Source organism: Heloderma suspectum, chromosome 17, assembly GCF_057233095.1.
Source record: "Heloderma suspectum isolate Gila_16-S chromosome 17, 16-S_ref, whole genome shotgun sequence".
Lineage (NCBI taxonomy): Eukaryota > Metazoa > Chordata > Lepidosauria > Squamata > Helodermatidae > Heloderma > Heloderma suspectum.
The window spans coordinates 3,169,991-3,182,722 of record NC_139474.1 but is presented as its reverse complement, the minus strand read 5'-3'; the positions used below and the strand labels follow the sequence as shown (position 1 = coordinate 3,182,722).

The window sequence follows — 12,732 nt, the reverse complement described above, 5'->3', positions numbered from 1 at the left end:
CCAGAGTTCTAATTTGTCTGCAAACTCTGACCCCTAATCTCAGTCTGGGTGGGATGACTGACCATGCTGACCGAGAAAGGCACGCTCTGCTCATGCTCAAAGGTACTCCAATGTTTCTTTGCATTTTCCAGGACCACATCAGGGAAGGTGTGCTCTGGGACTATGAAGCCTGGGTCAGATTAAGCCTTAAAAGTGTAGTGAGATGCTTTTCTCATGGAAAAAAGGCTTGAGTGGTGGGGGCTTTTTTAAAAACAAAGGGAAAATATGAATTGCATTCTGCCCTGCTTGTCTTTTCACTAATTCAGATAGAAATCTGTGTTAGTTACTTTTTCATTGCAGTAATTTGTTCCATCAATGGGTTTATTCATTGCCTTCTGTTCATCCTGTTGTCTCATCCACGGGCTACATTTAACCTGTAAGCTTCTAGGGGCAGAGACCCCACCCCCTCCTCTTTAATATATTGCTTTGTTTCCTGAGAATATGAAGGGTGGTATTAAAATACTTGTGATAAATCATATGGTAATTAATTTGTAAAATGCCACAGCGATAGCACTATATTACTAGTTCAAAGCAGTGAACTAACTGTTAGTTCAAATCAATACGTGAAATTGCTGTAGTTCTCCATTTCCAAGCTTCCTTCTTTCCGGTTCCTCAGTTGGTTGCAGTCCCCCTGGCTTCCGGGCTTCTCGGCCCTTAGCTTCCTTACCTCCTGGAATATCTTTCCAGTCCCCTGAAAAAATTTAGTGCGACGTTTTAAGCCCAACCAAAGAGGAAAGCTTCCCTTTTCTCCGAGAAGCTAGACTGCAGATGTTCAATCAGTTTCATCAATCAACAATAAATTGGCATGTCCATGAGCATTCGGTGACATTCACATCAGCTAAGCCAATCAGTGTCAGAGGCTTCACCACCACAGCGCAATACAATATAGATAAAATAGTTATGGAATGTCTATTATACTTTCTGGGACTGCATGATACTGGAACGAGGGGGGGAATTTTGTAAGATAAATGACATGAACAGCAACCCAAGATGATCACCGCAAGGTCTCTGGGGTGAGCTCCGAACCTGCAATTTTGTTTTGAGCTTCAGTCCAATCTCAGCCTTCATAATCCTCCCCAAGAAACGTGCAACCCTTTAAAAGAAAAGTACACAAAGGAATCTCGCCTGCCTGCAAGATATGGGGAGTTACATTCATACACTCATCGCCTGAAATCTGTTTGCTTGCCAAGGGCACAATTATTCATTGTCTTTCAGAACTTCGTAAAGATTTTTTTTTTTAACGCTCTTTCTCTGGCCTTGTCCCCCACAGCTTTTCTGCCAGTTTTTCTCAGCTTTTTCAAGGAGTGATGGTGGAGGACCTTGGCCATTTCTGGTCCCAACTTCTCTGTCTCCTCTCTGAAGGTCAGCCATGGCTGTATCACGAGATGGAATTTGACTAGGGCCGAGGAGGGCGAGTGGCACCACAAATCCAAATGCAGGAATCTGGCCTCTTTCAGAGCTGGTGTGCCCAACTGGGGCAGCCAACCATAAAATGGCAACTTCAGACTCTTGCCTTTTAAGTCTCCTAGGACCGAGTGGTGGTACAGCTTGGGGGCCAAAGTCCAAGGGCGAACAGCACGCTGGGGACCCCTGCCCAAGGATGTCTAAAGGAGCCCCCCATGAGACAAGTTAAGCCCAGGCTCTAATGGGACCCAGTCTGGTCCATGCCATGCATCTGATGAGGTAGGCTGTTGACTTTGAAAGCCTGGCTATGCATATCATGCTCTTGGCTCTGCAGGATGGGGGACAGATTGGCTGGGGGATGATGGGAATTGTAGTCCAACATGCCTGGAGGGCAGCAGGTTGGGTAAGGCTGTGTTAGGGCATCTTGCACAGAAGCTTCTGTGCTGCCAGTTTGGCGCTGGTGGCGTTTCTCCATAGAGATGTTACGTGGTCTTGGTTCTGCCCCGCTGAGCCCTTGCATTGCATGCTTGTCACTGTAGGTTCCCAGCCTGCAGTCAGTTGCAGACGTTGCTCTACTGTGGGACTAGATTAGATGCCCCACCACCAGTGGATTTTGGGTGTCGTTTATGGGCAGCAGGATGGGGGACAGATTTATCTGTTCCAGAAGGATGTTCTCTTGGGAAAGCTTGACAGTGCCTTCGGTAAGCCTTGTGGTGGAGGGCAGATTTTAATCCAGGTCTCTCAGGCTGCAGTCCTACACCCATTTATCCGGGAGGAAGCCGTGTTGGGCTCAATGGGACTACGTTCTTAGTAGGCATGTAGGTTTGCACTGTAATGGCTATACTTCTCTGGCTATGTGTGCAGTGAGAGTAGGGAAACCCCATGGCACCGATATGGGGGCGGCAGGGGACATGTAGGAACACAGGAGCCAGACCCTGGGTCCATCTAGCCCAGTACTGTCGACACTGACCGGCAGCTGCTCTCCAGGGTTTCAGGGAGGATTCCTTCGTAGCCCTACCTGGAGATGCCAGGAGTTGAACCTGGGACCATCTGCATGCAAAGCAGGGGCTCTAGCACGGAGCTACGAGGGCTGAGCTGCCCTCTCCAGTTGCTACTTGACTGGGACGTATTGGTGCTTTCTCACGGCTGGCTGGAGGCATGGCGGCAGGTTTCCCAAACAGCAGAAGGGCTCTGAGTCCAGACCATCACCAGGTCATGGTACACGGAAGGGGCATTCTTTCTGCATTTCCCCCAGTGCCACATCTGCGGTGCTCACTGTGGGAAGTCGGAACCAGAACGTTACACAGCCATTGAAACTGGAGCTGTCTGGACCTGCCACACGCTTCTGAGGTCTTTTTCCTGCTGCCAGCAGCTGCTGTTTAGGAAGAGGACTGCCTGTGCGCACAACTCTCTCTTTTTGTCAAGATGATGTAAAGCCAAGCCATCAGTGGGTCCCCCCCTCCTCCTCCACTTTCGAGAGGAGGAGCAAAGCAATTTGAACAACCCAAGTACAGTTTTGAGCTTGGCCAGTTAACTTCCTGTGCTACGCGTTGGATGTGCAGAGCAGGACAAGGCTGCAGGGTGCCTCTCTTTGTCACGCAGAGGGAACTTCATTCATCCATCCCTCTTGCTGCCGCTTTTTGATTTTGATCTTCAGTTGCTTTTCATGCCCAAAATATCCCCTACCAATCTAGCTAGCAGGAGACCCAGTCGGATCGATTGGGAGTCGGTTGGATTCAGTGTTGGATTATGTCTCGGATAGAATCGTTGACCAGATCTAGGATTGATCGTACGAAAGAGAACGCCTTGAAGGTTTGTCCTCTTAGGATCTATACATTTGGGGTGGGGAGAGGACCATTTTACATTGTCCTGTCTAGGTTTTATGTCAGGGTGTGTGTGTGTGTGTGTGTGTGGGGGGGGTGTCTTGAAAGTCTTTGGGACCTCCTGACAAAACAACTACAGATTTTGGGGTGTCTTTGAAACTACTTGGGTTCTCATGGCATAAGCTTTGTGGGGGAGGCATAATTGTGGGGAGAGCCAACATTTTTATGTTTGCAGTCCGGTCTACCATGTTTTCCATGGAGAAGATTTCAAAAATAGTGTATTGGGGTGGGGGCCGTGGTTCTTTGATTGTCCTGACTATGACATCAATAGCTAGTCCTCTATAACCTTCCTCAAACTTAGGAAGCATGTGGGCGAATGGGGAAGTTTTTGTGGATGATGTGTCTCTATGTTGCATGAGCGCGCGCGCGGGGAGGGTAGTTTCCATTTGAGAGTTTCTGGGGTTGTTCTTTATTTTAAAAACCCTCTTTCCCATAGAATCTTCATTTGTTGGAGACAAAAAAATGTTCTTTTGAGACCCTTTAAAAAAAAAACAGCATGAGAGACAAACATGAGTCTATGTCTTCCTCTTAATCTGATTTGGGCTTGATTTATAAAACTTCGCAGGCTGGCGAGACCCGGTGAAATGGAGCTCCAAGCTCAATCCTGAACACGTTTTATGTGAAAATGAAGTCTGGTGACTTTCATTGACTTCCAAATAAATCTTCTTTCCTTGGATCGCAGCCAGGACACAACTCTAATGATCTGCATTTGTGGCCCTATTTATGCATTTTGGCAAACTGGTTTAATCTTGCAGCACTGAAAGAAACCTATAATTTTACTTGTATTTAAAACACACACACACACATCTGCCCTCCCACTTCTTGTTTGAAATCTTGCTTTGCCAGATGTCTCTTTATTTTAAAGGCCTGAACAATCAGGTTTCTGTAGATAACAACATAAAAGGACATCTCTTATGTTGTTCCCAACTCCACAGTAACCATATAAAACAGACCCCAGAGCTCTGCTGTGTCCCCGCATCTTTGAAACATTCATACCCTAGAGTTACACATACGTATTTTTATCTATTCCCCCCGCCTCCCAACCATCATTTTCATTGGGGATTCTTTTCCTTCCCATTTTCCAGCACGCCACTCACTCCAGCTCTCTTTCCTGGGGGTCCTCTGTTCCCACTCTTGCAGCAAAGAACCTGAAGTGTTACAAGGAGCAAAAGTTAGACCATGTTTTCTAGCTGCCTCTCATATCTGTTTTCAAACTATGCTTTCGCCCAGCATGCCTGCTGGTCCGCTCAGCCTTTCCCTGGGCTTAACGAATGTTTCTTTGTGTGTGGCAAGACAATGGCTTTCCGAGGGATGGGAGTGCTTTATGACCCAAAGGGCCAGCTGAAAAGACAGCGTCTGCCTGAACAGCGTGGCCCTCCACCCCAAGACGAGGAGGTTCTGCAAAAGGGTCACAGCACGTGGTGTCGTGCATGGTCTCTCTGTTGAGTGTGAAATGTGGAGGGGGGGGGTGTGTGTTTTGTCTGTTCGGTTTAGGTTGCAAAACTGGGGCAGTTCGCCGCACTGCAAAAGCTTTGAGGCCCGCTTTCTGGATAGTTGTAAACAATGTGTGTTTGGGCCATCGTTTGGAGGAGCTTTTGTGTTGGGAGCTGATGGTTTGTGTCTTCCTTCAAGCTAAATCCTTATTAAGTTGTCCATTTTCTTGCATAAAATTGGTAGTCTTATATTCCCCATGTCAAAACAAAATCTAATTAAGAGCAGTTCAAAGCAGACAGAAAGGGAAGAGAGGGTGGAGGACTCCACTTCCTAGAACACAGCTATGTACTGTGTGGGTTTTTTTTAAAAAAAATTAAGCCTGGGGTAACCTTGTGAAATGAAACAGCAGAGAAAAGGGAACAACCTCTGTTCATCGCTTCTGCCTTCCTCCCTTAACCCCTTCAGTTCCCCCACAACAGGCAAGGGGGGGGCATTTAGCTGCCCTTGTGGGGTGATTTATTGGCCCTTCTGCGTGATGGAACAATGTCCATAATAAGTCAGTACATTTATTGTAGTTATTTTTAACCAAAATCTGAACTGCTGTGCCCAAAATAGCTGTTCCTTGTTTAAAAATCTGTTTTTCCCCCTAAAAGCCTTTCCTTTTAAGCTAATGCTAGGGTGGCATGAGGATAAGCAATCACAAATTAATGTACTTGCATTTGAAACTAGCCTAAAGATTTGAGCTTGGTGTTACTAGGTAAAAATGAAGGGGTGTATTTAGAGACAGGCGAATAATAATTTAAAAAACCCCTACATCACCATGGTCACCAAAAGCTAACCCAGTTGAAAAAGCATTCACTGCAACTGAGAGCACTTCATGACAGCCCTGTGAGGTGGGCCAGCCATAGTCCCATTTTACAGACAGGACTGAGATGGAGAGGGAATGTGACTTGCTCAAGGCCACACAAGTCACCTTGTGGCAGGAGTGGGACTTGAGCATGGGGAGTAAGGGTTCAGATACTAGGGAACCAGTCCTATTGAACTCTTTGGGACCTCCTTCTATGAATCTTTAGGTGCTGTGAGTTCCACAGCCATGGCAGAGAGTGGGTGGAACAACAGCATGCTTGATTTAGGTTGAACATTAGCCAAAGCTCCCAAGTATGGAGAACATTACAACAGTGGCGTGAGCATCCTAGGGAAGTTGCAGAAACGTCTTCCCTGGCAGTTTGCAAGGAAAAATGGGAGCTGAGGATGCTTTAGCTAAAAGTTACCTTCCCTTAGGACAGTGAGGGTTGGGATAGATAACCCATTGGTATCCCTGCCAACTTTTTGATTCCATTTTCACTGGGGTGGAGTGGGGAGATCAGAGAGATAACGTTTTTTTCTTCACCGTTTTTCTTTTCTTCTTTGTTTCTCTCTCTCTCTCTGAGGGCCTGTTTTCAGTTGTGCCCTTACTCTTTGGTGCCAGTGCCAAGGCACAGCTGAGAATTGTAATGAAGCAGCAATAACAAGGTGAACACCTCTGACCATGTGCTGAGTGCTAACCACACTCACCCTCCATGCTTTTAGGATTATTGGTAAGGGCTTTCACCGTGGGAGGCCATGATGCCTGGCCCACCACACCTCTCCTTTTAGGGATGTTAAGCTGTGCCCCTCCAGTGTTTCGTCAGGAGATGGCCCACAGGATGAAATAGTCCTTGGCATGTCTCAAAAGCCCCCACTTTGTTTTCGTTGGCTGGTGGGAGGTTCCCCTGGCCCCAGCTGGTGCTGTGAGAAGGGGAGAGTTGGAGGCTTCCATCAGGCTGAGCTGACTGTTGTGTTTCTCCCAGGGGCCAGCCAGACCCTCTGTGGTTGGCAGCCGTAGTGGGCAGCTCTGCCAACAAACGCCCGAGACCCTCCGTGGTGCCAAACATGGCAGCCGATAAGCCAGATGTTCCAGCGAAGGTTGAGGTTTTGCAGCTGAGATGGAAACTGGGTGCGCAGCGAGATGGGTGCTTTGTGCCCATCTCTTCTCACAGCGGCACTCTACAGCAGAGGTCTCCAACGTGGTTTCCGTGGCCAGCAATGTGTCTGGGGAAACCTCTCTTGGCACCCACCAGGCCTGCCCTTCCTGATTTTTATTTTATTTCTTAAGATTAAAAAAAAAATTAAAAATGTTTTTTTAACAGGGAGCCTGGTATCATCGGCACCGTCATCATCATATTTACATCCCGACTTTTCCCCAATACTGGGATCCAAAGCAGCTTCACAACATTAAAATTTGTACAATTCAAACATATAAATAGGGATATACAAAGGTTATAAATATAATTAAATCTTCAATAATATTAGAATTGTATAAAATATAAAAATTTAAAAAGTAGCCATCCATCATATTCTCACAGGTCCAGACTATCTATCCCCAAAGGCCTCTCAGAACAAAAAAGTTTTTGCCTGCGTGCAGAAACATACCAAGGAGGCATGCTGCACAGCAAAGTGCTGCCCTCCAACACCATCTTTATTTGGGTTCATAAGCGTGGTTTTGTGTTTTGGAGTTCAGCCCCCACCTCTGCTTGGACTTATATTCCTGGGCAAGTTACTTTTCTTTTAGTCTCACCAGTCTTCTGGGAAATGAGTATTTTGCGGCTCGCTATTTCAACCCTGGTGGCCATTTTGTGAGACTGTCCACAACACTCTTTCAACATTACAGATGCGCCCACTGATCCAAAAAGGTTGTGGACCCCTTCTCTACATCCATGTGAACTTGAGAAGTAGAACTGCAGAAGGTCCAGTTTGCCCATTCATGACTGTGTGAAATTGACTCCGGCGGAAAAATCAAGGAACCTCTCCCCTAGGCCTATCTCCCAGGGCACTACAATTTTCAGAGGAGGCCCTGTTGCCCGTGCCATGGCCTACGGATTTCCATTTGGCGGTGATGCAAAGATGGGGTCTTCTCTGCGGTGGCATGTGCCCTGTGGATTATTTCCCCTCTGCAGTTCGTCAGGCCTCAACACTGGCATGTTTTAGGCGTTCACTGACAGTGTATCTTTTTATTTGGCTGTCCCCCAGCCATGAGCTGTTTTGAGTAATCTGTAATATTGCATTATTGTGTAGTTATTGTTTTATGCTGCTGTTGTAAACCGCTTTGGCATTTGTGCAAATGAGAAGCAGTATAGGAACATTGCTAACAAATGAACAGCAGTGCATTTGAGGATGTGAATCAGGGAGAAGGTTAGGAGGCAGGAAGAAACTCTGTTCTAGTGTGTGTTCTGCAACAGCTCATTCGCACATGCAAGTCATCACTTCATGCTGCAGTCAAGCAGTGGTGAGCGTGCACCGGCCCATGCGGTTCGGGAGGATCAAACCCACACCTGATCAAACCCACAAAGGAGATCTTTCCCCTGTTTTGCCCTTACATCAGCCTTCCCTAACCTGATGTCTGCCAGATGTGTTGGAGTACAACTTCCATAATCCCACAGCCAGGTCTGGTAAGGCCGCCTCCCATCACCCCTGTGAGGTAATGCGTTGCTGCCGTTTTTACGAAAGGGCGACTGAGGCACCAGGTTTTTGTGGAGATTGGAACTCGGGTTTCTTATTTTGAACTCGAACATTTTTCACCAGACGTTGTGTTTAATTTCTAAAAAGAGGTGATAGGGATCATCTCCTGACCTGGCTGTAGAGAAACACAGCGGCAAGAGAAAGGCATACTGCACATAAGGATATAAGTGGTATGTAGGAACATAGGAAGCTGGCCTATGCCGAGTCAGCCCCTTGGTCCATCTAGCCCAGCTTTGGCAACACTGACTGGCAACAGTGGCTCTCCAGGGTTTCAGTCAAGAATTTTCCCAGCCCTGCCTGGAGATGTCAGGAATCGAACCCGGGACCTTCTGCATGCAAAACAGGTGCTGTATGAGTGAGCTATGACCCCTCCCAAAATGGTTTAGAAGTATAACATTGTAGGGAAGGAGGTTGCATGTGATCCTTGCTAGTGGCAGCATGGGTGAGAGAGAAGCACTCTGCACATGGTCAGAGGCACTCACAGTATTAAGATTAGCTGCAGTTTTGTTTTAAAAAATCCATCCCTTCTAGCGGTCTGATTACCTGAATTTTAAGTGTCTTTGCTGTCTCTTGGGGAGATGTGCCACTGATCCCTCATTGCACCATCCTGTTTTAAATCTTTGGTAGGCAGAATTAGGCACACCTTTCTCATAGGGGAAAGGAAACCCTGATAGTTAACATTATTCTTACTTAACCCTGATAGTTAACAACAGAGCAGGGAGCCCTGAAGTTGACTGGGGTCCCTTTGTGGAGTATTTCGTATGACGGATAGTCCAGGTATGGAAAAATGGGCTCTGGGATTTGAATTGCTTGCAGGAGTCGTCTCTCCCCCTCTTGTACCCTCTTGATTCCCTGGAGGGGAAAGAAACCCATGCAAATCCCATTTTATCTTTCCTCCCCTTCCCTTCCCAATTATTTTGAGAATGAATGACCCAGGCTTTTGGAATGCTGCCATCTCCCAAGCTGATTCCCCAACCAGCTGCCACGTCCTTTCACCAGTAATAATCCACACATTCATTGTGGGTTGGGGGACCGACCCTGCATATTCCCTTCACTTTTTGTTGTTATGGTTGTTCATGGACGACGGTGGCCTTGTGCACTCATACGTTTGAGTGTGGTGGGGGGCGGGGGCGGGAGCAAGTTGGGAAAACAGGACAAGGGGAACTGCCGTGTGCCATTTAATTCATGCGTTGACGTTGCCAACAGCCGAATCGATCTGGCCGTCCTTTGTTCTCTTGGGATATCGTGGAAGAAGCCGATCTCTTTTGGTAGGGCAATATTCACGTATTTATTTATTCCTTTGCAAACTTTTCCTTCCTTCCTTCCTTCTCTCTTTTTCTACGACTTTTCAACGCCCGCTTTGTACCAGATATCTATATGTTGAGATGTTGGGAAAAGCCAGCCCTTTATCTACCCTGTATGTGAATCCAACATGGTGGTAAAGAGGCAGTTAATCTGCATTTAGAGATCTTGAGTGTGGGCCCTTCCTTTTAAGACCTGGTGTTTATTTTATTTATTTATTTGTTTGTTTGTTTGTTTCATTTCTATACCGCCCAATAGCCGAAGCTCTCTAATAATTTATTGGGAATTATTCCCCTTTCCAGCTTTTCACCCCTTGAATGGGCAAGGAATACAGTGGTTGACAGGGGCTATTGGGTTCTGTTCCAAAGATAACAAGGCTTGAGTTGGTTTCAGCCATTAATCCCTCCCTAGAGAACCACAATCCTAGAGAAGTAGGACTGTTTCTAGTAGTTGTTCCAGCAGCTGCAAAACCAGAGGTCGGGTGCAAACCCAAGACTCTTAACACGGATTAAGAAAGGGCGGCTTGATACATTTTGGTGGAAATCTAAACAGCATCACACACCCCACACAGGGCACGATCTGCCATAGTGTTCTCCTGCGCCAGCCCAGCCCCACTGAAATGAACAGGAGTGGGGCAAGAGCAGCGTGTTCTTGTGCAGCTCCCATTCATTTCAATGGGGCTGTATGCAAGAAAAGGTCCTAGTGGGTCGTGCACTGTGGGCCAGATGTTTCCTCCTCCCACTCAGCTGCTCCTTGATAGTGCCCCAAATCTGTCACTGATAGGTAGATAGATAGATAGATAGATAGATAGATAGATAGCATTTATACCCCACCTTTTTTCCTCTTGCAAGGAACCCAAGGCGGCTTACATTACCCTCCTCTCCATTTTATCCTCACAACAACCACCCTGTGAGGTGGGTTGGGCTGAGAGTCTGTGACTGGCCCAAAGTCACCCAGTGAGCTTCCATGGCCGAGTGGGCAGTTCGTTCGTTCGTTCGTTTATTTATTTATTCATTTCATTTCTATACCGCCCAATAGCCGAAGCTCTCTGGGCGGTTCACAGAGTAATGTTCCAGTATAATGGTGAACAGGTCTCCAAGCAGTGCTATTTACTTGGGATTCATGAACTCTTAAGAACAAGATCTTAAGTATAATGTGTGTGACTGCACATAAGGGTCTGTTTGTTCCATACCAGAAAGCTTGGCACTCTGTGGGTTGTGGTATGGAAGCGAGGCCTCTCAGGGAAAAGGTGTTCTGTGGGGAACCTGTAATTTTGCACTGGGTTGTGCCTCTTACTTTCATTTCTTTGCTTGAATGGAGCCGATTGTATTCCTGATGTGCTAAATTCCTCCCTGGCTTCCTGCTGCCTTTCCCTTGCTGAGCAAGTTGAAGGTTGTGTTACAAAGAGGCAGGAGCAGGGTGTGTGTGTTTGGGACCTACTTGGAGGCCTGACTGCCCTACCAGTGATGCAAAAGCAAGAGAGTCTTCTCCGGGTGTCTTCTTCTGTTGTTTTTTCCATTCAACAACCCTTTTAAAGAAGCACAATTCCCTTGAAAGTTCTTAGATGTTAAGGGAAGGCACTCCCCTCATGCTCAGAGATGCTCTCCTCGCAATGGCCAGCCTCCACTCAAGTCATAACAAGGAACAGGCTCAAACTGAGGAAGGAGCCTGGGCTTGAGATGAGGCTGGGCAAAGTCTTGGATAAGGATGCTGCTGCTCATACTTGATATTGGTTTTATATTAAGTTTATACTATTTATCAGGCGCAAGCGAAAGGTAGTTTTGGATCTACTCGTAGGCCTCTGGGTGATTTGCAGTAGATCAGCCAGGATTTCTGGCTCCAAGTTGCTTAACTAGAGCAGCAAGAAAATAACTCCCCCCCCCCACGCCCCTAAATTATACTGTTGAAATGAAGAAAGCTTGGGGTAACCAGAAGTGGATTGTTGTGTGGAAGGACTGTCTGCTCTGTTCATTTCTGGTACTCAAAACATATTCTAACTCAATGCAGGCTGTTTAATTCTAATTGTATGTCTTTTGTGCCAGACTCTGGCTGGTTGAACTTGGAACTGTACTATAAAAGTAGACCCTGAAAGGCAAATGTCTGTCTCTCCCTGCTCTGCATAACACTTGTACATGAGGCACTCTGAACACCTAGTAAATTATCTTACTAATCCTTGCAATGACCCTGTAAGGTAGGCCTGGATTATGATCGCTGTATTGGCATTGTTCCTTTTGGAAAGGATATTTGTAGAGCTGGAGAAAAGTGATTGGGGGGGGGGGGGCAAAATGATTGCAGGAGCTGGAGCACCGGTGCTGGCTCCAGGTTTTTGAGGGCTCGAGATGGGAGGACCGAGGATGCTGGACCTTGCTGAAATTCTCTGAACTTTACTTCAAAGCTCCGTTTGGCTTGCTCCTGTGCTCGTCTGTGACCTGTTCTCAGTTCATTTGAATGGGGAAAGTTGTGCACTTCGAGAAAGCTGTGCATTTTTCAAAATGGGCACATTTTGAGAAAGGTATGCACTTTGAGAAAATTGTGCATTTTTCAAGCACACGTTTGGTGAACAAGTTTGGGAATTTGCGAACATTTTCAGGAAACGTGTGCTCCCGTTAGCGTTCGGGATTGTGGATGTGGCATTTTAGGGTGATTTGCAAACTGCAGTGAAATTCTCATACCTCCCTTCAGTGGACCTCCTCCTCCCTCAGTGGCACCTGCAGCTCCTCGCTCTCACCACCACCGTTGTCTGGGCCGGAGCGAGAGGCAGGCGAACGGGCAGGCTGCAAAGGTGAAGCGAAGGAGCAAGTCCAGGGGGCCCTTGTCAGTGGGTCCCTGCTGGGGTGTGGGCCCTCATGGAACACCTCCTCCGTAAGAAAGGCTAAAGTGCTTGGTCCTTTTACATTTAGAATAAAGATGGCTATGGACACGATCGAGGTTTATAAATCTATGCGTGATGGGGAGAAGGGATAGAGAGAAGTCTGCCTCCCTCTCTCAGAAGACCAGAGCCTCTCCTCCTTGCCTGATGAGATGGGTTTCTTTGCCTCTCCCACCCTCCCGGTGATCACCTCCCAGATTGCTCTTTCAAGAGTGACCTTGGCAGTGCTGGAATCACTGGGGGGTGGGAGAGGCTTTAACCCCC

General features: G+C 47.1%; 1 protein-coding gene across 4 annotated transcripts in view; it reads left to right on the top strand.

Annotated features, from left to right (window-relative positions):
- ARHGEF2 (Rho/Rac guanine nucleotide exchange factor 2) overlaps positions 1 to 12,732 on the top strand; it is a 169,813-nt gene that overhangs the window by 90,908 nt on the left and 66,173 nt on the right. Inside the window, exon 1 of one of the 4 annotated variants that reach the window (XM_084823681.1) lies at positions 2,968 to 3,255. The exons of 2 other annotated variants lie outside the window; for them this stretch is intronic. In XM_084823681.1, coding sequence (XP_084679807.1) covers positions 3,193 to 3,255 — 63 coding nt within the window. In that variant the 5' untranslated portion in view covers positions 2,968 to 3,192. Of the gene's footprint in view, positions 1 to 2,967; positions 3,256 to 8,422; positions 8,642 to 12,732 lie in introns of those variants that run through there. One more of the 4 variants, XM_084823680.1, reaches the window with a different exon arrangement.